The sequence below is a fragment of the Calidris pugnax genome, unplaced genomic scaffold, assembly GCF_001431845.1.
Source record: "Calidris pugnax isolate Ruff unplaced genomic scaffold, ASM143184v1 scaffold224, whole genome shotgun sequence".
NCBI lineage: Eukaryota > Metazoa > Chordata > Aves > Charadriiformes > Scolopacidae > Calidris > Calidris pugnax.
Window position 1 is genome coordinate 96669 of NW_015090952.1, and position 25451 is coordinate 122119.

Sequence of the window (25451 nt, forward strand, 5' to 3'; positions counted from 1 at the left end):
AACAAATTCTTCCTTTTTTCAGGGTTACCAATTATATTTCTCAGTCTGACACACTGAAGGAGCAGCAACAATTTCATTTTAAACATTTAAGTCTTGTTTCTTAGATTACAAAGATTCAAAAGTGTTATAAGAAACACAGGGGGGACGTTTCTACTGTTGTGAGGTCTCACAGAGTTACGCACGACACACGTATAGGACACAAAGATGGGTATTCAAATCAATAGCCATCTTACCTAACACACATGACCTGCCTCTTCCTGTTTTGCTGACTATATTTCGTTTATCTGCCTTTGTATTTTGTGTAGAAAAGAGCCTGAAGAAGCTGGCAGATGGTGGCTTCTAGAATATTTCAGAAAGGAACAAAATCCAAGATTCTGTCTTTAATGATCCTCTAATTTCTGGATCTTCAAAGACCATGAAATTAACGCAGTAGGTGCCTCCTGAGTTTGCAGGCCATCTGAGAAAACAGCTCAGTGAACTGAACCATCCTATTTTTCTTCAAAACTTAATAATGGGCAACTCAGACATTGAACCATGTCAGACTAACTGAACAGTTTGCTGAAAAATTATACATGAAAGGAGGCACAAATCAAACACTTAAGCAGTCTCTCGGAAGCGATGCTTTGTTTTCAAAGTATGAATGAATCACATTTAAAGAACACATTTTTCTCCTCTTGCTCTAATCTGTGGGCCTGGACGGTGAAGAAAGCAAAATGGAGAGCCCTAATGTTTCCAAGTGTTGCTCTTAGCCAATTATTCCAACCAGGAAAGCCATGGCCAAGTCTGTCATGGCAGGGATGGTAGGGATCAGGCATTGTAGTCCTCCTGTGAGTCTTGTGCCTGCTGCTGCCTTCCCTGTTAAAGCTGGTTTGCAGAATCTGTTATCATCACTACGTCAGCTACATTTGGTTGTTGTCTGGTTTCTACTTTTCTTTACAAGCAGCAGGGCTAGAATTTCCTTTTTTTTCCATGAAATCTGATGACAGTTATGTCCTTTTGCATCTGGCAACCAGAGCCGTAGACATACGAATTCCCAATAGCCAGAGCAAACCAGCGACTGCCATCCATTCATCTGCTGTCAATTGTTTCTATTTTGGGCAATGAATGTAAACAGTTCTTGTCATACAAACACAGCTTCAGGAGGAATCAACCATTTAGTTTTTCTACCCAAAAGCAATTGTGACATATGACACATGAAGAAATAAAGGCACAAGACCTAGAGTACACATCACAATTAACAGTACTGAAGCAACCACAATATTGGTTGAAATGTCTATACTTGATATAGCATACAGAACAGCCTATTTCAATGGAAACACCTTAGAGTGTAATAAACCATGCATTCCTGTCACCTTATTTACAGATTTATTGGTGAGCATGAAGAAATAAAGGTACATGTCACAATTAACAGTACTGAAGCAATCACAATATTGGTTGAAATGTCTGTACTTGAGTGTAATGAACCATGCACCCCTGTCACCTTATTTACAGATTTATTGGTGATAACCTTAGCAACTGATCATCACATAGGAGTTTTTCAGGTGGGATACCAAAGTGGTCTCATTTTCTTGAATGTTTCTCATTCTTACTTACTAATCAGGCATCCCCAATACTCCAGTCATCCCACCTAAGAAAGGTAGCGCCAGCAGGAAGTTTTCCTACATATCTCTTTCCACCACTTAATTGTTGCTAATCAATATATTCCTGTAATTCTAGGTGCTTAGACCAGTCAGATAATTTTTAAAAGTTCATTATCCTTGCTGCTTACCAAAGGGAGCTCACAATCTGTCAGTACACCTGAACTTTGGAAAGAATTTTTTGTTTCTCTGAAGCAAAGGATCCACTCAGTTTTGTGCTGCGGCTTTATTAATTTAGGGAAAGAGATATTAATCTCACAAAAGACTGCACAAGTTCTGAAGTACAAGGGAAGTTAAAAAACAAGACAGAAAGGGGGTGACATTTTCCTTTCAGTTTGACAACGAGTCGATCTCAGGAATATTGGCAGCTTTCACTTGAAGTACAAGGGAAGTACAAAAACAAGACAGAAAGAGTGTGACATTTTCCTTTCAGTTTGACAATGAGTCAATCTCAGGAATATTGGCAGCTTTCACATTTCTGTTTGGAACCTCAAGGGCTAAGAATTCCAGTCAGGATGCTGCAGGAAGGATTCCTTCACTCAGGCTAAGAAGGCTTGGGAGCCCTCTAGTAGTGGTTTTGGTCCATTCTATTTTTCTAAAGCACATGATAATCTTCAAGTTAAAGAAATGGATAGTTTTCCCTTCATAAAAAGGCCACATAAAGTTAAGTGATACTTACTTTGAAATTCCTAGTATTCAAAATGTGTGTTGAGCTTAATATGTGATAAAATTCTGAGGTTCTAGAAACATTTGCACTTTAAGCCAAAGTTTATCTACCTGCACTGCCTGAACCCTAGCCAGCCATGGAAAATAGAAGCTATATTAATTTGTAACCCCATTTGGGATACAATCATTGTAAGCAGACTTTCTAGGGTAGAGAGTACATGCACAGAACACCGAGGCATGTCAATTTATCAGTACTTACCGTGAACTTTTCCAGTCCTGTGGCTCCTGCATTACCCACGAATATCCCAGAGCCAGATTCAAATACCAAGGCTTGAGCCGACCTTTGAAACTGAATTCTTTGATATTCTTCACAGTCCATGAACAAAGCAACATCGTTTCCCTGAACAGTCACTGTAAACCTATTCCACCTGTTAGTCATCACTGGCACTTTAAACGAAGCAGCCTCTCGGGAGACATGGGAACCAGGCTCTGTGTAGTACATAATGATCCTCTGGGTGCTGTCATCAACTGCTGAAAGCCTCATTCCCAGGTAAATAGTCTTCTGGAAGGCATCTGTTATGGCAAATAGCACTCCTCCACGGTCACTGTTGGGTTTCACTGTAACTACGATGGCAAAATCCCTGTAGAAAGGCATGGGTATTATAGCACTTGTCAATCGACCGATGTTGGCATCTGGACCAAAGCTGTAGGCTGGAAACCCTCCGTAGCCGGTGACAAAGTAGACAGAAGGAGGAAGAGGAACTCCTATTAACTCCGTGAGGTCAAGATGTCCTTTTGAGCCTCGTTCTGTAAAGTGTGTGAGAAAAAACATGTTATTTATTCTTGAGTTGCACAGACCATTTAACGTAAGTGATTTAAGAAAGGCCTTAAAAACTGTAATGCAGTGTTATAGTACCTGTAAGATACTTCTAATACTTTTTGGTGCCATTCTTGGAAACGGTTTTAAATTGGAAGAAAAAAGATTCAGATTAGATCTCAGGAAGAAATTTTTTACTATGAGGGTGGTGAGACACTGGAACAGGTTGCCCAGAGAAGCTGTGGCTGCCCCATCCCTGGAGGGGTTCAAGGCCAGGCTGGATGGGGCTTGGAGCAACCTGGTCTGGTGGGAGGTGTCCCTGCCCAGGGCAGGGGGGTTGGAATTAGATGATCTTTGAGGTCCCTTCCAACCCAAACCATTCTATGATTCTATGATTCTACTTGAGGTTACTCACATACTATGCATGTAAACATTTGGCAAAATTAAGTGGCACCAAGTAGTTCCTGCAACATGTATTTTACTTCAGCTGCCCATAAACTACAAAGGAAAGCGCTGAACGTGCCTGCAGAGAGGATTTTGTGAAGACAGAATTACCCATCTTAGCCCCATTTTAAAACATACAGTTTGAAGGCCCAAGTCTCTCAAAAAAAAGAAAAGAAATATTGATGTCAAGTCCTTTGAGCAAAAGAAAATGATTAGCACTCTCTGGTGAGATCAACCTGTGTTGCACTATGGCAAAATAAATACACTGCTGTTCTCTTCCACGCTGTAAGAAGATGCTTGAGCTGGAATACCTCAACTGAGCACAAAGACTGAAGATGCACATAAAAAAACGTAGTATTTGCCCCAGCCACTTAATCTGTAGCAGTAATAATTGTTTAGCTGACATTTTAAGGATTGTCACATTTATTTAATCCATCACATTTTTAGCTAGAAATGCCTTTTAACACAATTATTCAGGTCCATCAGCTGCCACATTTAGTCAAATTCTGCTCTAGGTTAATGAACCTTAACAGATACAGAGTCAGAACAACATGCTCAAGCAGAAGCTATTTGCTAAATGTAAGAAGCCAACCACCCTGGCACTGAAATCACAGCAGCTGGTTTTGTCTAAGTCAAAGGAGGGCTTGGATGGCTCCAGAGGTCTGGGGGTAGGAGTGCTGGCTTTTGAATGAAATTATTACTTTCCCTTTCTTTTTAATTTATAACTTAAGTTTACCTACTGTTTTCCCCTGTTCCTCCTCAGACACTCTTGATCAGAGCTGCTGTCTATAATCCTGTCCCGGGCATGTAAGAGCCCATTTGCTCCGTGGCAGTTGACTTTGCCTCCCATGAAAGAACTCCTCATGTCACCACTGTTTACTACTGCACAAGCTGTGATGGAAGCTCCTTTTCCTGTGCTTTTAAGGCAATGGGCTAAAAGCAATATTCTACGAAAGCTTTCAAAATCAGACCAGGCTCAGAGTAGCCAACATCAGGCCCTTCTGTGTCTGTAAAGCTGAGCCAAGCTGACCTCGCTTCTCTGTCCTCTTCCAGTCCAAATAATCATAAACCTAGGTGTTAAGTTCCTGTTCCAGCAGGGGAAATAAACCATTTTTGTCTCCATGGTGCAGTGCACAGCTGATGTTCTCCCTACTCTGCATTCAAAGAAATGTTGTAACTGTAATAGAGCATTATTTCATACTGGATGCCCTTGTGAGGTGCAGTAGGAAAATCTCTTCTTCCCTGTTGCAAAGACTATTTACTTTGCAGTTAAGAAGAAATATTTATAGCAATAACATAAAGCAGAGAAGGACTTCCATATCTACAAAATAAGAGTTAATCAAGTACTGCAAATGAAAAAATAAGGGAAATACTTTAACACAGTCCCAGATACAAGAGTTAATCAAGTACTACAAAGGCAAAAATAAGGGAAATATATTAATGCAGTCCCAGATGTGCTGCACGAAATAGAAGATGTTAGCATCATTGCTGCTCTGAGGAAAAGCAGCATTTGTTCTGCTTACCCAGCTTGGCATTTCCAGCTGCCACTGATACACTGTTGGAAAACATGGATAAAATATACTGGTACTAAAGGCTGGAGCATTTTCTTCCAGATGCCTAAGGAAACCTCACACCCAAAAATAAGGCTGCAGTCTGTAGGAGCCACAGCACTTACTGACCTGCTAAATCAGGCTCCACATTCTTTTGTGCAAACAGTTTGTGTCGACTCCCGCTTTTACATCATTATTATTCTGCCCTCTCCTGGAGAAAAGGGTATGTAGTTCATGTACCTAAATACAGTTAATTAAATATGCATCTATATTGCACAAAAAGGTTTCCTTTTTTTTTCCCATCTTATTTTATTTGAGACACTTTATTTCATTACAATGCTTTCAAGTTAATCAACCAAAAAATTTTGTCTTCCAGGCAAGCTATTTTTTCAGTTTTTCTGATTTAGTGTTGTACTATTTTTTTATTGTTTTGTTAACTGCTTGTCTAGAAGATCTTCCACATACATTTTTGTGAACACGGCTTTTTGTATATAAAACAAAAGCCTTTTAATGTGTACTTTTACTCAATGAACTGTTTTCCTTTAATGACAAAGATCTGTGTTTAAAACACATCCGTTTCTTTGAGCCACAGCAGTATAGAATATCAAATACAGCATAGATGTTAAATAGTTCTCTCCTTAAATAGTTCTCCCTTCTCAGAAACAGATGAGAAGCAAAAGTGGGAAATATTTAGCAGTTCAACTACAATGGTGTGGCAAAGCTGAGCTGTTAACAAGAAGGTCAACAGACTGAAACCCCTCCATTATCTGCTGCCTGGTCTAGGGCAATCTCATGGCCTAGGCTATACTTAAGGTCAAAAATCATTATAATAATGAACAACTGTGTACATGCATGTGTAGGCATCTATGTGAATGTAAAGAAAAAGAAAGAACTTACGGACCTGATACATCCCCAAAGGATTAGCACAAGAAAAGGGAATAATCTTTGAAGGGATATCTTCCACAGGTTACTAAACAGCTCAAAAGGCCTTGCAGGGAGAGTGTGAACCAGGCATGGAGGGAGTATAGCAAGCACAGAGAAAAGTGTCAGGGGCCTGAAAGGTCAGAAGGAAATCAGAGTCCTGTGTCTCCATGTGCACTAATGCAAAAAGCAAAGGCAAATTAGTAAAGATGCCCTTCATGGAAAAAAAGATTTCCAGACTTGCAGGAATACTTCTCAGTAAAAAGACCTTCAACCAAACATACACTCCCTCAGCCCCAACAACTTGCCCTCTAAACGTTCCAAAATATTTACCATCAATTTAGAAGTCTGCAAGGGCAATACAGCAGGGAACAAGCAGTGCAGGAGACTGGCCTGCTATTAACAGCTATTAATAGACTGCTATTAACTGCTATTGCTGTTAACAACAGCCTCCCAAAAAAGCCAATGAGGGGATGCTGGGTCTCAATCAAGGAAGAAGTGGGGGATGTGAAAGTTGGGGCCAACCTTTGCTATAGTGATGATAAGGTGATGTTCACAATATGATCTTCTCAGGCTCCTGAGAAGATGGAACAATGCAAACAGTACCATTACAGCCCCGGATCCCTGAGTAGCTCACTCCAGTTGACCCTGCTTTGAGCAGGAAAGGTTCAACTAGATGATCTCCAGAGGTTACTTTCAACCTCAAAGATTATTTCATTTTCATTCTATGAGTCTAAGCGCATTTATAATCCCACAGTAATAGTTTCACTGGTTTCTGAAAGGAGAATTTTGAAGCGACCTGGAAGGGGAGGAAGAGGAATCCTCGATGCTTCCTTTCAGTCATACGACACCTCTTCTCACTTAACAATCCTCAGACAGATGCAAACTACCATGCCTAAAATTTCTTCCATGCACTTTTCATTCCTAGGTAACACAAAACAAATTCTGTTTGGCCAATTCTACCTTGAACATGTACTTCAACTGACCAGAGAGGTGCCTTAAACTACCTGAAGCTTATTAAAAAGCTGACAAAGCAAACTCTTCCCAGCAGTGCCAGATGACTGTAGTAAGGATGAAAAGTCACAAGCTGCAGCGTGGCAGGTCCAGTTTGGACTTCAGGAAGAAGTTGTTTGTTAAAAGGTGGAGCACTGCTGGCACAGCTTGCTCAGAGAGGCTGTGGAATCCTTTCCCTGGAGTTTTTTAGGAGTTGGCTAGGTAAATCCATAGTCTTAGTGCTGGTGGCAGCCCTGCTTTGAAGAGAGAGCTGGAAGAGATTAATTCCAGAAGTTGCTTCTAAGTGACATTTCTCTGATGAAAAATAGACTTCTTGGCTACCATAACAGTGTAGTACTAAAGATAAATGGTTGGTTACTTCTATGTACCCTATCAGATTGCACTGATGGAGAATACAGTCATTTCTCTATTCTATTTTGGAATATTAGGAACAGTGGAAGTCTGAAAACCCAGTCTTTCAGATACCTGATTGATCTTTTTTTAACTTGTGCCAACTTCCAGTATTTGGGACTATTGATTCTTTACCCATTCTCATGCTTCATGAAGGTTGATCAGCTGTTTTAGCAACAGGCATCCACAAACATTTTCAGCTTGGCTGTTATGTCAAGAGTTACCATTTTAATTAATTCCTTGTAACATGGCTAGTATTCGTGTACTACTCAGCTGCATAGCAGATGTACCATGGAATATTATCCCAGACAAAGTCAAACTGCTTTTCAGCTTCCTCTCTAATTTTTATCTCCTTTTTAACTGACTTCATGCTTTGAGCTGGTAGAATGCAGGAAGTCTCTGCCTCTCTCCAGCCCTTGAAACGTAGATTGGACAAGAAATAAAACTTCCTTTTCTCCACTGCCTGGTTGCATTTAGATGACATTTGCTGCTGGCCAGTTGGCAGCCATGCATCATGGGTCATCTCTGTGTGTAACTAGTAGTAGTTACTTGTAACATGGCTAGTATTCGTGTACTACTCAGCTGCATAGCCAGATCAGACAGCAGATGTACCATGGAATTTTATCCCAGACAAAGTCAAACTGCTTTTCAGCACACAAGAATGCTTGTAGCATCAGGGTATGTCCAGATATGAGGAAGATTTCTACTTGCATCAATCTCACTTTGAATTAGCAAGCACTTGTTTTCTTCTTTTGATATCTAAAGAGCTGCTGTGAAGCACAGACTGTTGTTCACCACCTGTGCCCTGCATAATAATTGATCTCTGTACAGAGATATTTAATATCTACTTATTTATGATAACATCACACACTACCTTTCCATTCCTATGCACGGTTGAGGGAGATACTATGCAGCAAGATCACTTGGTTCCTTTGCACATGCACAATATGATGATCTCGACAAACAACAGCAAAGAAAACGTCATTTGCAGAGCACAGCAAGCTCGCTCAGCCCTTCACACACCAGAAATCATGAGATGCATTCACATGTGCCCTCTGCTCAGAAATATCCTGCTAGGTAGTTGTTTGCATCCATGAAAACAACTATTCCTTACATGACAGATGAAGGCACAGAAAGGCTGCTCCACCAACTTCTTTATCTTGTTCCACAACTCAGCTTAATACTGAGTCTTAAATGTTTTCACCAGTTGTTACACACCATAGGCACAGTATCAGGTCATTATTTACACTTATTGAGAATTCAGTGGGAAAAATACATTTCCAGGATAAGGTTTTGTGTTATTTTCTCACAGTTGTTAATTGTTAATCTATCTGCTAAATAGTATTTTGCACGTAAATTTCAAAAAGTGCATTTAATCTTGTTCTTCTATAATTTATCATTTATCACAGGGAAATAAATGTTTCTTAGTGGAAGTTACTCCTTAAAACACGAGTAGCACATTACTGCATCCATCTCCTTAGTACTACCTCAAATGTGTTCTGGCAGCACAGCAAAACAATTCGTTGATCTTTAAGATCAAGAAGGAATCAGAACTGATTAACAAGTTTGCCTGGACCTTACATTTACAGTGCTTTCTTTAAACACTACCCTTTTTTAAAAAAGTCAGATTTTCCTCAAAGACCTGTTACTGATTGATAAAGTCAGTAGAAATGTCTTAAATGGTTTTAAGGATGTAAGCTTTGGTCCTGCAGTATTTTTTCTCTTCAAAAATGTGTGGATCAGGAGCTAGTAGAATACTGAAACAGAACCCTAAAGCGGGGCACAGCTTTGGGATACCCCAATCTTCTGAAAGCTAACATACTATAAAACTCCAAATGCCTGCCCTGCAGTTCCTCTGGTACTAAGCAGCATTTATGGTCACAGCTGAGCATAAAATTAGGGTTAACTCTCATTGCAGTGTAACACAACTCTTATTTCTTTGTGTCCAATCCTGACACTCAGCAGATCACAATAAGGAGCCTTCTCTGCTGGGTGTTGAACCAAATTACCAGATCTGACCTGGTCAGGTTATCTGTAGAAAATCATACCAAGTTCTCCATGAACATGAGGTAGATGAGCAGTGCCTTCCTCCTCTGAAACACCTGGTTGTGGGAGGAATGGTTCAGCTCTGGAAGGAGACAGGGATATTTTGAAGAAAAAGGCTGCATGACTGGGCTTCTCTGAGTTACAGGACATTCTCAAGGCTACATAGTCAGCCGTAATCCTGGCTAAGGTACTTGGACAAACAGCAGCAACAGTAAGAGGGAAGGAGAGAAGGAGGATTAACTAGAAGAGGGGTACAAAGGTGTGGGGTGCTGGTATCTGTGTCAGGAAGAATAGAGAAATAGGCTGAATGGAAGGGAAAAGAGTCTTGGGGGGAATTAGAGAGACCAATCTGGCAGAACTTGAACTCTTGAAGGGTGGTTGGAGATTCAGAAGCAACAGGGCTTGGAGTAAGCAGCAGCTCATCTGAAAAGGGATTCAGTACAGGGTGGTAGAACAAAACCTCATACAAAAGTGTAAGTTTGAGCAACTTTAGAAATACAGAACCATAACCCAACTACTTTCCTGTGACAAAGTCAGCAGTGAAATGGATTTTGCGCAGTTTCTTGCACTCAGAACGATGAGAAACTGCTACTGCATCCAGCCTTGTTCAGGTAGGGCTGGTGTGTGTATCAGAGCAGGCTTTGCAGAATCACAGAATCACAGAATGATATGGGGTTGGAAGGGACCCGTGGAGATCATCTCGTCCAACCCCCTGCCAAAGCAGGTCCACCCACAGCAGGTTGCACAGGAACCTGTCCAGGCGGGTTTGGAATGTCTCCAGAGATGAAGACTCCACCACCTCTCTGGGCAGCCTCTTCCAGGGCTCTCCCACCCTCAAAGGGAAGAAGTTCCTCCTCATGTTTAGATGGAACTTCTTGTGTTCAAGTTTGTGCCCATTTCCTCTTGTCCTGTCACTGGGCACCACTGAAAAAAGACTGGCCCCATCCTCCTGACACCCACCCTTTAAGTATTCATAAGTGTTGATCAGATCCCACTTCAGTCTTCTCTTCTCCCTCAGCCTCTCCTCCTGAGAAAGATGCTCCAGGCCCCTCATCATCTTTGTAGCGCTCTGCTGTACCCTCTCCAGCAGTTCCCTGTCCTTCTTGAACTGGGGAGCCCTGAGACATCCACGCTCCTAAAGATAGTCCAATAGTATCTGCCTGGGGCAAGGTTGGACACTGCCTTTATGGAATGAAATCTGTGTGTGGTGTAAATGTGTAAAACTCTGATATGGGCAATATCGTTGCCAGCCAGAGGGGACAAGTAGATTTCATGACTGCAGGAAAGCAGGAGCTTCTGTATTTCACCACTAGGCAGCAACACAGCGCTTCATAAATCAGACTGGAGCTTGGGTTTAGGAAAGGAGAACGTTACTGATGAATCACCAGCGACAGCGTCTGCTGTGTGTGCTCTTTTACTTCTAAACCAGCATATGCTTTAATTTCCATTACGTGCATAACAAAACAGATGTGAATTATCACCCTGCCCTTTTTCTTTCACAATGACCTTGGAAATCAGACAAAATACATTAAACTAAGTCTGCTGCGTATTTTCATGGGGGAAAAGAAACGACATTACTGTTCTTGTTTTCTCTTTCCCTCTCTCTTTTTATTTTGAATTTTAAGGGAGAAAATTCTTGCAAGGCCATGACCAACACCCTCCTTGCCAAAATATGTGTTTCTAAGATGAGGAAGGCAGCTTTCTTTTAAAGTACTGGGAGAGACTTCTGACACTTTCCTAGATTTAACATTTGTATATCCCAGCAGAGAGTCTCTGCCCAAATGTGGAAAAACGGACACCTATTTAAAGACACTGACACAGTCTGGCACACTGACCTAGATACAAGTTCTCATGCCATATAAAGAGATATAACGGGAAGCCAGGATGGAGAACAGTTAATCAGCAACTCCTACAGTTGCTGCTGCTGTCTTTGCCAGCCCCCATCTCCACTGCAAGGTTCCACCCTTGGACCAGGGGCGTAAGAAGGCTATGAGCAGATGGGATTTGTGGGTTACAATTCACTCTGAAATTTAGAGACGTTCACCCAGAAATGTTACTTCCCTCCTCACACCTATCACACCATAATCTCTGAGCTCAATCAAATGATCAGAAATACCATCTACTCCCATGAGGAATTTAGCACGCCTTTCCACTTTTCCTCTGACACTGTCAATGAGCCAGGATTCTCTCTCCTGTCAGAAAATCCTGTTCTGGATCATCACCTGCACAATCAGTGCTGCTGGAAGAAGACAGATGTCATGCTGCCTGCTCATACCACTTTCACAGAATCAGAGAATCACAGCATGATACGGGGTTGGAAGGGACCTCTGGAGATCATCTCGTCCAACCCCCCTGCTAAAGCAGGTCCACCCAGAGCAGGTTGCACAGGAACGTGTCCAGGTGGGTTTGGAATGTCTCCAGAGATGGAGACTCCACCACCTCTCTGGGCAGCCTCTTCCAGGGCTCTGCCACCCTCAAAGAAAACAAGTTCCTCCTCATGTAGACTTCGTTACTAAAGTTTTACTTTCAAGTCATTAGAAGGACTTGTGTTGTCTTCTGGGAGCATCTCTTTCATAAACGTTCTTCAGTTTATGGACCTGACATTTATTATTGCTTTTTATTGTTCTAAGTATATTCTCATATATTCTCTACGCTATTGGATCTAGTAGCTAATGGGTTGACATTATAAAGGGCTGGGATTCAGGGAATTTGAAAAACGACTGTGAAGTAGATGATATGGGAACAGTAAAATCTAAAAATATATCTTGGACATTAATATTCTTACAGCTAAATGCCTTTAGAACATGAATGCACAGTAAAAACATAGGGAAAAAAATGCAGCCAACGTAATCCTAATTCTTCCATCTTCCTTTTCCCAAGAATTTCGTGTCCCAAGAGCTACATTACATTACATTTATATCTTAGTGTAAATCACATATGTTTTTATTATACTCATGTTTTTTCATTTCCCCAGTGAATGCACTGAAGGGATTAAACAAAACATCTGAAAAATGTCATTTCTGGTACAAAAAGTTCTAAGTTAAAACCCTGGCTAAAATCCTAAGTGAAAAACCTTCTTGTTTCAAACTGGCTCATTAGTATAAATTATCACGTCCCACACCACACTGTAAATGGCAGCCCAGGGCCAGACAAAGCTTTCACAGTCGGAAACAGCATCGGCGAGTACAATTTGCAAAAGCACGTCCTGCTGCTGTGGCAAATTCAGACCAGGGACCAGCAAGACCTGACCCACTGAAAGCTGTTTTAGATACACATCCATCAAAAAGCTTGAACCACCTTGCTGATGACATCATATTTTTTCTCTATTTGTGACAACATCAGCTTTCTAAATGCTGACCAACTTCACACTAAAAAGCTAAGAAATCTGGGACAGAAGAAAATGTGCTGTTCAAGGGCCACTTTTTTCACCTCAGGACAGATTTCTTTGAGCAACTGTCCCCTAACAACAGATTAGAGAAGCAAAAGTACTTTCATCTTGCTTACAAATTCAGCTGGATTTTTGTCAATTTAGTTTCATGTTCTCCTGACACTTTAGATTAAACTTGAAAAGAAGAACTATACGGGAGTCTCCCAGCTCTGTAGGAGGGGAACCATCCACTATGACCTGTTTTGTGTGGAGAAGGAACTGGCTGAACCACTTTTACCCTTACTCCAGTGGAAGAAAAAGCCAACCAGGCATGAATAAGGAACTGCTGTGAGCAGAGCTGCTCACTGCCTTATTTTGACTAGAATTTTGTCCTGTTGTTTAAGAACCGTTTAGATGTGGTGTTGGGGGATATGGTGTAGGGGAGTACTTTAGAGTAGGGTGGATGGCTGGACTCAATGATCCCGAGGGTCTCTTCCAGCCTAGATAATTCTGTAATTCTGTGATTCTGTGATCGAATTCTGCTGTTAGGAAAGAGTAAGCACTCACTAAAGCTTTTCCAGCATTTAAAACACCTTATGGAAATGTGAAGGTTCTCCAAACAGAACCTCTGGTCATGGAGACACGAAGAGCATTTCCCACCCTTTACTCTGTTCCTGTTCCATGAGACTTTTAAGAACTTAATGGCCGTCAGGCCTTTGTGTCTTTGTCAAATTTGATGCGTACAAGTTCCGACTCAAAGCAGACTCCGAAATTGTTGCACAGACACACACTGCAATTATACACGCCTCGTTTCCTTCTGCAACCAGGCTGAACTCACTGCCTCGCTGTAACACACGCCTGCAGCTCCTCTCCTGAACGCAAATACAGCAGGCTCTTTCTTCACCTCCGTGGAGTAACTGCTTTTACTACTTACAAACCACAGATTTCCCACTGTGGACCTCCCACATGATCCCATGTAACTGTAAAGTAAGCAAATCCAATTTTAGCCACAGGACTTCGCAGACAAATATTTTGCAAAGCACCTATTAGGGGAACTGTTATCCTCATTAAGAAGAGAATAAGAGTTTTCTTTAGAAGAAAAATGAAATTAAAAATAAGCCTACTTGAACTTAAGTATAAGACCTATTAATGGATGCTGGATATAAATATTTCAGACTTTGCACCCCATTCATATAGGAGTAAATCAGTGACTTTACTTTCACCTGGCTTCAGACGCACGCAGCTATTAATAATAATTACATTATCCATGTTTTGGGGAGTTTCTTCACAACCACAAATACTACCAGTTCATACTCCTCAGGTACAGACCTATACTGGCCTCACTGCTAGCTCTGTCAGATAGCTCCAAAAAGGCCAACATACTCACGACAAGTTCTAGAAAAAAGATTTATCATCTTATTTTTTAATTTAACCCCACACTTTTAACTGAAACAATATCATAGAACACTAATAAATGGATGACTTTTTTTCCCAAAAAGATTCCATGCAGAAAGTGACCGTGTTATGAGATGTATTACTCCATGCAGATGAAGACCAGAAGTCTTTTGTCACAGTGTAGCCAGATTTGCAAGCACGCAAACTCCCAAACTCCCCAAAAAACCCCAACTCCATCCTTATCTGCCCCCACTACCTGACCCAAAATGCAGTCTCATGCAGTGACTTGAGACACTCGAGAGAGCTAAGACAAACGTCTTCTGTCTTGTTGGACTGTATATGTCGTATGATGGCACTAAAGATGATCTGCTCCATAACCTTCTCAGGCACCAAGGTCAGACTCACAGGCCTGTAGTTCCCCAGATCCTCCTTCTGGCCCTTCCTCTAGATGCCTCCCACATTTGCTAACCTCCAGTCAATTGGGACCTCCCCAGTTAGCCAGGACTGCTCATAAATAATGGAAAGTGGCTTGGTGAGTACTTCTGCCAGCTCCCTCAGTTCTGTTGGGTGGATCCCATCTGACCCCATAGACCTGCGTGTGTCTACACAGAGTAGCACATCCCTAACCATTTCTGATTGGATTATGGAGGCTTCATTCTCCTCCCCATCCCTGTCTTCCAGCTCAGGGAGCTGGGTACGCCGAGAAAGACTGAGGTAAAAAGGCATGAAGTACCTCAGCCCTTTCCTCAACCTGTCACTGTGTTCCTCTCTGCATCCAATAAAGGATGGAAATTCTCCTTAGCCCTCCCTTCATTGCTCATGTATTTATAGAAACATTTCTTATTGTCTTCAAAGGTAGCAGCCAGATTAAGTACTAGTTAGGCTTTGGGCCTTCTGATTTTCTCCCTGCAATAACCTCACAACATCCTTGTAGTCAGTCAAGATCAAAGACTGCCCTCTTGAAGTCCAAGGTGGCAGTTCTGCTCACTCCCCTCCTTACTTCTCCAAAAATCAAAAAATCTTACCATTTTGTGCTCCCAATGCCCAGGATGGCCTCCAACCATCACATCACAACAGGTCCAGTGGGGCACCTTCCCTAGTTGGCTCACTCAGCCACTGTGTCTGGAGGCTATCTTCCACAGACTCCAGGAACCTTCTAGACTGTTTCCTATCTGCTGTATCGTATTTCCAGCAGACATCTGGTACGTCGAAGTCCCCCAGGAGAACAAGGGCTAATGATTGTGAGACTTCTCTCAGTTGCTTATAGAATATTTCATCTGTCTCCTCATCCTGGTTGGGCGGTCTATAACAGACTCTCACCACGAGATCTGACTTGTTGGCCTTCCCCCTGCTTCTTATCCATAAATACTCAATCCTGTCATCACCACCATTAAGCTCTAGACAATCAAATAACTCCTAACACATCTTCCAACTTGCTAACATTCAGTTTAACAGCTCTACTATCATGTTTAATTACTGAACTAATTCTTTTGTCTGTGCAACTTCCTGCCCTCAGGAGCATATCTCCACTGCTTGTATACAACCTGCATTAATAGATTATGTCTAGAATAACTGAATTTTCTGTTCTCACATCTACTCAGGATTTAAAATTGTATGACCAAAGGGGAAAAAAATGAACTTTTGGTTTTTTTTTTTCCACACAAAGGTTTTACGAACGTACGGCGAAAAATAACTTAATTTCCTCCAGAGTACGTAGAGAATAGCATAAGTCTAATTTTGGATGAATATTAAATTTTCAGCTCACTCAAATGTAATTTGATCCAAGAGCTGAAAAAAGGCAAAAAGACAAAGTAGCATACAGCTGTCGTTCTGAAGTCCTAATCATAGAATCATAGAATGGTTTGGGTTGGAAGGGGCCTTAAAGATCATCAAGTTCCAACCCCCTGCCCTGGGCAGGGACACCTCCCACCAGACCAGGTTGCTCCAAGCCCCATCCAGCCCGGCCTTGAACCCCTCCAGGGATGGGGCAGCCACAGCTTCTCTGGGCAACCTGTTCCAGTGTCTCACCACCCTCACAGCAAAGAATTTCTTCCAGAGCTTTCACAAAACATAACTAAAACCCCAAACTGTGAATAAAAGATGTACAGGTGGCCGAGAGCCTGCCTGAGCCTGGAAGGAAGCAATATCCCCAGCGCTCTGGTTCCAGAGGCGGTGAGGAGACCCAGGCGCCCACCCCTCCGCCTCACGGCCCTCATGAAACCGCCCTGGGGCCTACACCCCTAAGGGCTTTCCCCCGCCGAGGGCAAGCCGTCTCCTTACGGGGGAGGGAAGGTTGGGAGGCCCGCCTACCCTCTCCGGCGTCCTTCGGAGGAGCGGGGAACCTCGGAAGGGTGCGGGGCGGACGAGCCACACGCTGAGGAAACGCTGCTCCGGAGGCGTCAGAGGCCTGCGCGGCCCCCGGGCCTGCCCCGGGCCTAGGCCGCCCTCAGCCCGGGCCCGGCCCAGGCCGCCCCTGAGGGAGGGAGGGCGCCGGCCGGCTCCGGCCCCTTTAAGCCTTTCCCAGATGAGTCTCAGTGGCATGCAACCCCAAACTTCAAAATATTCTTCAAATATAGCTGTTTGGCGCCTGTGTCCAATATTTATGAATCCATTAAAGCGTGTTGGCGTGTTAGCTTTCATCTTTTGAAGAGTTAGTTGACAAAAGTGCTGTATTTTTGGCTAAAATTTCAAAGGTTACTTTCTCAAGGCTGTTACTGTTCTGACGAAAAGAAGGAAAAGTAATGCCCTGAGAATTTTGTTGTATTTTAGTTCATGCTCATTTGAATTGAATATTCAGAAAGTCAAAAAAAAAAAGAAAGAATAAAAAACAACAAACCACAAGGTTGTTGGTATTTTTTGGCTTTGATTATAGGCTTTGCTATTACTTTTCACTGTCTGAACCCACATTTGTATTGTAAGACACTGGTTCCACTGCTCTCTCCGGTGATGAGCACAGATGTGTGTTAGTAATAACACAAGTATGTTGCATAAAGCTTTAATTATGTCTGAACTAAAGCATGCGCTTTGATGTGTCAGGACTTCAACAGAAGTCTTCTTGTAGTGGAAATTACAGCATCTTGCAGGCTAAAGGCTAACCTTTCCAAGCTCTGATCAGTGAGTTCTCCAGATCCTTTCAGTCGTCCGCTCTCCCCTCGTTATTCTTCCACCGTAAGCTGGTATCACTTTCCTCCTCCACCGTGCCATATATATAGTCAAACATGACTTCATCTTTGTTCTGACTTTCTATATCAGCTTCTTGCCAAAAGCACTGGACAAAGATATGCCATCCATTGTGCTGAACTCCAGCTTCAGAAGGCATTTTTCAAACCTTGGACTTTTTGAAAAATATTATAGGTAGTGCTTGCAGCCCTATTCCCTGAGAAGATACCTCAGGTTAGTCTTGTTCTGTGGCATATGCTGTCAAACTACTGCCAGACCTGTCAACAGGAATGAGCTTGTATAAGACCAACAGGTATCAAAGTCTTCAGTTTCTTCTGAATGTGTTGTCGTTCTTGTCAACAAAAATGTCACAGTTATCTTCCAAACCTCTACCTCTCTCTCTCTCCTGTACCCTACTTGCGTTTGCACAGCAATCAGGAAAATGTAAAGGTATTCCCTCTCTCTTATAATTCTTTGAAAAGAATATTAAGTTTATATGGGATTTTTTGTTTTGTTTGACAAACTGTCCTAGTAATGGAATAGTAATACCCATGTATACTTTTCTGATCACACACCAATTATCACAACTGCTCTAGAATCAACAGAGAAAACCTATTCTGCTGGCCAAGGTATTTGACAAATAAGAATATTCCATAACTGAGTAGGTTACCCTCCTTGCACATGCATATGCATGCATGCATACAACATGCTATTGTGAAGGGAGGGTATAGCTTTAATTAAGGTCACATTTTCAGCTTGACTTCTATGTGAAAAACCTAGAACCTGATGCATCTGGATATTGTTTTGCTAAAGTGGTATATAGAATCATAGAATGATAGAATTGCCTAGGTTGGAAGGGACCTTTAGGATCATCTAGTCCAACCATCAACCTCACTCTGATTAAAAAACGCCACTAAACCGTGTCTCTAAGCACTATGTCAACCCATCTTTTAAATCCCTCCAGGGATGGTGTCTCACCCCCTTCCCTGGGCAGCCCATTCTAGGGCTTAAGAACCCATTCTGTGTAGAAATTTTTCCTAATATCCATCCTTAACCTCTTCTGGTGCAACTTGAGGCCATTTCCTCTTGTCCTATTGCCTGGGACTTGGGAGAAGAGACCGACCCCCCCTGTCTACACCCTCCTTTCAGGGAGTTGGAGAGAGCGAGAAGGTCTCCCCTCAGCCTCCTCTTCTCCAGGCTGAACACCCCCAGCTCCCTCAGCCTCTCCTCACAAGACGTATTCTCCAGACCCCTCACCAGCTTCGTTGCCCTTCTCTGGACCCGCTCCAGCCCCTCAATGTCTTTTTTGTGGGAAGGGGCCCAAAACTGGACACACCACTCGAGGTGGGGCCTCACCAGTGCCCAGTACAGGGGGACAATCACCTCCTGAGTCCTACTCACCATGCTGTTCCTGATACAGGCCAGGATGCTGGTGGCCTTCTTGGCCACCTATCTTGATATCCGGATAAATCCATTTATTAGAAACTTCACTGTCAAATCACAACTCATCCCTTGGAAAAATATATCAAACCCAGTATGTAAAAGACCAGGTACCAGAAAGTGTGATTAACAAGAGAGAAGCAAGTGGAAAAATCCAAAGTTGGAAAAATCCAAAATATGGATTGCTTAGAAAATAGTGTAGGTGCAGCTCCCTGCATCACAGTTTGATGGTGGGTAGCTTCACTGATTTTTTACTGGCATCCAGCAGGTCATAAAAGTCCTGTTGAGAAAATACTCAACATGTTCAGGTTCGTTGCCTGAAAGCCAAAGGCTAGGACTTCTGGTGGCACTCGGTGATCTTTCATCTTCTTTTTACATGCTGCGCTCTACACCAAATGCAGCAGTAATAAAGAACATGCAAGTAACAGCAGAACCATATTGTGATAGATTAAACCTCAAATGCTTCTGAAAATTGAGGAGGAAAGGTTGTTTTTAAATTGTTTTCTTGGTTCTCAAAAGCTCTGTATCTGTTAGAAAAACAAAGTAGTGTAACTAATTTTCAGATGGGGTGAATTACGGTAGTTCTGTTGCTTTCAGTACAGCTGTGAAATTTTTATATAATACAGCAGCTAACCCCAATACCCAAACCGAGACTCTGCAGATGTAGAAACATCTGGTTGACAGTAAAACCAATCAGTTATTACATTACCCTCTTGTTTAATCATCACCCTCTTGTTTAAATGCAAATATGTTCCACAGAAACATAAATTACTTTTTTACATCGTCATTGCAGCTGAAAGTAGAAGGTATAACCAGAACATTGAGATTTACAACACAGAGATCAAAAGTATCAATTTCCCCACAACCTCCCTAAGAACTTTTCCATAAAGATTAACTTCCTTGTGATCCAGGTCAGTTCCCAGCGGTCTATCTGGCAACTGCATCGCTTGCTTTGGAATAACACCAAGGAACTCGCTGATACAGTCTGTGGGGTCCTATGTAGAGGGGCTTTGTGTTATTTTAAAGTAAGGAAAATAATCACAAAATTATTTTGGCTTATAGAATGCAACTGCAGGACTTCAGACTCAACAGGGCAAGACATTTATCTTGGATCTGACGGGATGTCTCTTTCTGCAACTGAGATTTTGTGGTTCTGTTACATGACCACAGAGCCAAAGTCATATAGATGTGAATGTGTTTGGCTACGCTCTCGTATCTGGTATGTGAACATCTGCAGCGACCTGAAGTGACCTAGCAAGTTCTGATAAGCAAGAAAATAAAGACGGGTTTTTAAAAAAAACCCACAGTGAGTAGATATCTAGAGTTGTGTCCCAATGGAGGGGTCTGTGCCCGTCAGAAAAGAAACCACCAGAAAGATACACATTCTGGCTCGGAGGAAAAACAGTGTTCGAAAGAAATGCCAAAAATACTGCTACTATCTTTATACTTCTGTCTTGCTTTGTAACTCTTGGTGGTTAATAATAACCGCTATTAATTACTAAAAATAATAGCTGCTTAGTAATGCAGTTCATGGCAGCGGTCTGTTAATAACAACCAACCTACTTCCGAAGCAGTGTTGTATTTGAATGGCAACATCATAACATATGTAGATAGAAAAAGGTGGGTGTTTTCACCATTGTCCAAAGCAGTGTTGTATTTGAATGGCAACATAACGTATGTAGTTAGAAAAAGGTGGGTGTTTTCACCATTGTCCTTCTTTCTGTGCCTTTTCCTTACCTTCATAAACACTTTTTGAGAAGGTGGTCCCTTGGCCCACTGGTCACAGTGGCAAAGACTTCCTTGTAAGCAAAGGAAGAATGAGTTATGAGGAACCAGACAGAGGTTCTTTATATATATACACATATTTATATATACACACACACACACACTTATGTGTTTTCCACAGGAAATGTGGCTAGAGAAAAGAGAGCTCAAGTCCTTTGAAGCCTTATATTTGTGTAGCTTGTAGAGGCAACTTTCTCAAAGGAGCCTCAAGGACCTGACACACAGGACCTTCTTATTATATTCTTATTAATGTAGATAAATACGGGAAGGGAGGGTGCAAAGAGGATGGAGCTAGGCTCTTTCCAGTGATGCCCAGTGACTGGAAAAGAGGCAATGAGCACAAACTGAAGCACAGGAAACTCTCTGAGCACGAGGAAACACTTTTTCACTGAGAAGGTGACTGAGCACTGGCAAAGGTTACTCAGGGATTTTGTGGAGTCTCCATCCTTGGAGATACTCTGAGGAAACACTTTTTCACCGAGAAGGTGACTGAGCACTGGCACAGGTTACTCAGGGATTTTGTGGAGCCTCCATCCTTGGAGATATTCAAAAGCTGTCTGGACATGATCCTGGGCAACAGGCTGTAGGTGGCCCTGGTCAGGCAGAGGAGTTGGATGACCTCCAGAGGTCCCTTCCAGCCTAGAGCATTCTGTGATACGGTGATTCTGTGGTTCTGTGACCAAGAGACAGGATTACAACAGATGGTCAAATCTAACCTCTGCGGTTCCTTCACCCTTTGCCTCCACCCACAGCTGATTCTAAGAGTACAACAATTGTAGAAGAGCTGTGCAAGTTGAGAAACAAAGGGAACAGAAAGTGCCCAAGCACAACATTTTGCAGGAGAGGGAGTTAAATTCTTGAAAGACAGAAAAAGTGAAAAGGGATCCAAATAGGCCACACAGTAATATATATTAAAAAATATCTATATCGGTATCAATGAATAGATTCTAAAGTATATATTTTTCCCATTTTTTCTTATCCTTTCATTTAAAAATATTTTTCACAGTGAAGAGAGCCACTGATTGACTTCCTACTTGGAAGTCCCGTTTTATTTTATAAATAAACTGAATAACTCTTGCTGTGCAAACTGCCTGACTGCTCAGGTGGTTACCCGTGATAGTGGGGTGATGCACCAAAAGCCTACAGGGGTGTGCTCTGCCCTCAAACAGTGCTGCTGAGATACATCTGTATTATGCACAGATTTATTTTTTTTAAAATTTAACATACCCACTTGTGACTCTATAATGACAAAAATGTTCTTGCTGGGACTACATGATCCAAAATGCACAAGCATAATAAATTCATTCGAATTATGCAACCACTCTGGAATCCCCATAAACATTAAAACAGTATGTGGTAACAGATTTTTTTTTCCTGAACAAGAGCTGCTCAGTCTAGTTTTGAAGCAGTTGGTGAAGCGTTTGCTAAATGATAGCAGGGTGATGCACCAAAAGCCTACAGGCGTGTGCTCTGCCCTCAGACAGTGCTGCTGAGATACATCTGTATTATGCACAGATTTATTTTTTTTTAAATTTAACATACCCACTTGTGACTCTATAATGACAAAAATGTTCTTGCTGGGACTACATGATCCAAAATGCACAAGCATAATAAATTCATTCGAATTATGCAACCACTCTGGAATCCCCATAAACATTAAAACAGTATGTGGTAACAGATTTTTTTTTCCTGAACAAGAGCTGCTCAGTCTAGTTTTGAAGCAGTTGGTGAAGCGTTTGCTAACAGCAGGACCTTATGCTGCTTTGCCTATGTGGCAGCTACGGATATTTCAGACTAAAGACAGGATATTTATTGCTCATTTATTTCCATTAAGGCAAGCCTGAAATAAGCACTTGTATTTGCACTTAGTCCAGCAGTGGGGACAGAATGAAAATACAAGCCTAATACAAGCACCCAAATACAACAAACACCACGTCCAGAGACGTGGAGGACTTCAATGAGGAATGTTTGTGGTTTACTCTCTTGGAGAAGAACAAATAGCAGGCACAAGGCAGAGCAATAATGTGCTGAAAAGTGAGGGGAAAAAAAAAGAAGGCACATGCCCTCCACAGACAACTGGAAAAATAACATACTTCCCTTTGGAAATGAAAATTTATTTTCCTGATGGGTCATTAACTGGTAACAGGACCGTAACATTTACTTACCGTAGCCACTAATGAAATTAACTAACTCTGCCATTTTTTGAGTGAAAAGGAGACTTCATATAGGCCAGAGAAAGTTAGTTCAAGGCGGAACTGCAAATACCTTGTGAACTCTGATTATTTTCATGCACCCATTTTGTTTTGGTTTTTTTTTACAACTTTTTTTTTTTTTAATTAGGCTTTTTTAATTCATGAAAGCAACACGAGAAAATTGTTACGATACAGAACACAGGCCAGAGAAAGTTAGTTCAAGGGGGACTGCAAATACCTTGTGAACTCTGATTATTTTCATGCACCCATTTTGTGGTTATTTTTTTACAAAAGTTTTGGGTTTTTTTAATTAGGCTTTTTTAATTCATGAAAGCAACACGAGAAAATTGTTACGATACAGAAGTAATTGCAGTGCTGAGGGACATGGTGTAGGGGATGGTTATTTTTTTACAAAAGTTTTGGGTTTTTTTAATTAGGCTTTTTTAATTCATGAAAGCAACACAAGAAAATTGTTACGATACAGAAGTAATTCTTTTAAGAGATGCTTTAATGCCCATTATCTCATCGAAAAATAAAACATGAAGCCATGCCTAATGTCTGTGGATTATAATACTGGGGTAGTTTAACAATAAAATAAATTTAGATTTCAGGGTCTCCGGAATTTTATAAAAATATCATTGCCACCTAATGTTAAGGCAGCATTTTCTAGTGTAGCTTTGTATAGAGTGCCTTTACAGTCTGCCAGGAGTTGTGTGTCTCCTCACTGGTAAAGCCAATGAAGTAGAATTGAGCCTCAAGCACCAAGTTTAAATTTGTGTATTCCTGGACTACCCCATTGAAGTACTTTGTTCTGGATCAGACACAGGCATAGAACAAAATTGCATCTGAACCAGTGAAGCATCCTGCCTGCCTGATATCAAATCAATACTTTTTCACGGCTGGATAATGCACAGATGAGCTATGAATGATTGTGGAAGCACAGTTTTTTGTGGTTCATAATTACTGAAGCAGAATACATTTCTATAGCTTATTCCTAAAACATTTTTTAAAAAAATATTTTCAAAAATCTTCACTGTTGTTCAACACATCTTAAAATACAGTCTCAGGACTTTTTTTGATGATTTCTCAGGCACGTTGTAACAGAGTACTTTCATGATTGGACAGCTCTTGGAACGCCTCTTACTCTATTTCAAAAGATATCGATCAGATTATTCTCCTTTCTCATAATACAAAAACGTTCTTGCATCCATTTAAACCTAGATATGCTAATGATTATTCAATGAAACAGGTGAATAGATTGGATTTTGACAATTTTTAAGCCAGCTCTGTAACGTTCCTTTAATCCACCTGTTTGAGATCATCTGTAAATGTCTCCCTCCTATGTTACAAGCAGTTTGAAGTGGAGAAAATTACCTATTACAACCTCCGTACACACACTCTCCAGACTTCTATTATACATTAAAGTGTATCAGTGAAAACTTCCTAGTCTATAAAGATTTCAGCCATTTTTTTCTATGATGAAAAATAAATACAGTAATAAAAAGATGGTTTCTGGGCCTGCTGAAAAAGAGAAGTGGAATATCCTATTTGGGAGGTATAAACAGCAATTGCCTCTTTTATATAGTCACTCTGCATTGCTTGTAATTATTCATTTCTGTATGAATAACTGTGTGATACACCTTTGTGACTTTTTGTGGTGGATATAGAAATTATTCCAATATTTCTGACTTTTATATCAGTGTTTTCTGTGTAGGGGCATAGTAAGAAAAAAGGTAATGGCAGACACGTATTTTTTTACCCTTATTTCCAAACCATATTTTGATATTACTTCACATCCTGTTTCTTCAATATCATAATTATCTTTAACTCATACAGACTTACTTCTAAGTGGAATTATTAATCTTTTAGTTCATTCAGAGGATTGGGTTTTGACTGCTGAAATTATTCTACTTGGCTGACAGACCTTTCGGTTTGTTCTTTCCATTTCTTTTCTGTTGAAAACTGTGAAATGTAATCAAGTCCACAGAAAATTTATACATTACACATATTACTTCATCATTTATATATTGATGTGCTAGGAATATTTCCAGTGTTCAGTCTCTTCAGAAAAGAAACAATGCTTTACGGAACACATCTGGTTTCAACTTTTGGAAATTTAGAGCTGGGGAAAGGTAAATTGAAACTACTTTTGGATACTTGTCACATTTTTCTACTGAATTTCTAAGAGGATCCCAAGCTGGGAGAGGAAGTAGATTAATTGTATGCCTAAACATGATCCTTCCCCACTTTCTTCTTCATGTTTTTGTAATTTCATAATACATCTTTATGACAGTCATGCTCCTGACAAGGAGTTTTAAAATTCCCTTCAATTTAAAGGTGAAAATGAGTGGGAACTTACTGCTTAGCTGCTGACTCAAATTCATTTATGACAAAACATGTTTTACCTCTCAAAATGAAGCCCAGCAAAGTGCCACCATGCAGCATCAGTACGCATCATATCTAAAACAGGATTAGAAAACAGGAGGGTTTTTTTTTAAAGCACACACTACTTGACTGTTTCCTTTATACGGGCTGCCCTAGTGACTACCTCTACTAACTCCTTCTGCAGTTTCCTACATTTCATAGGAATTTCTTTCATTCCATACATTGATCAATGGAGTTACTGTT

The 25451-nt window shown here is 41.2% G+C and overlaps 1 protein-coding gene across 1 annotated transcript in view; it reads right to left on the reverse strand.

Annotated features, from left to right (window-relative positions):
• LOC106893776 (collagen alpha-1(XV) chain-like) overlaps nucleotides 1-25451 on the reverse strand; it is a gene marked incomplete at its 3' end in the record, with an annotated part of 158713 nt that overhangs the window by 94241 nt on the left and 39021 nt on the right. Inside the window, exon 3 of the mRNA XM_014951987.1 lies at nucleotides 2563-3110. Within this exon, the coding sequence (XP_014807473.1) occupies nucleotides 2563-3110 (548 nt within the window). The remainder of the gene's footprint in view (nucleotides 1-2562; nucleotides 3111-25451) is intronic.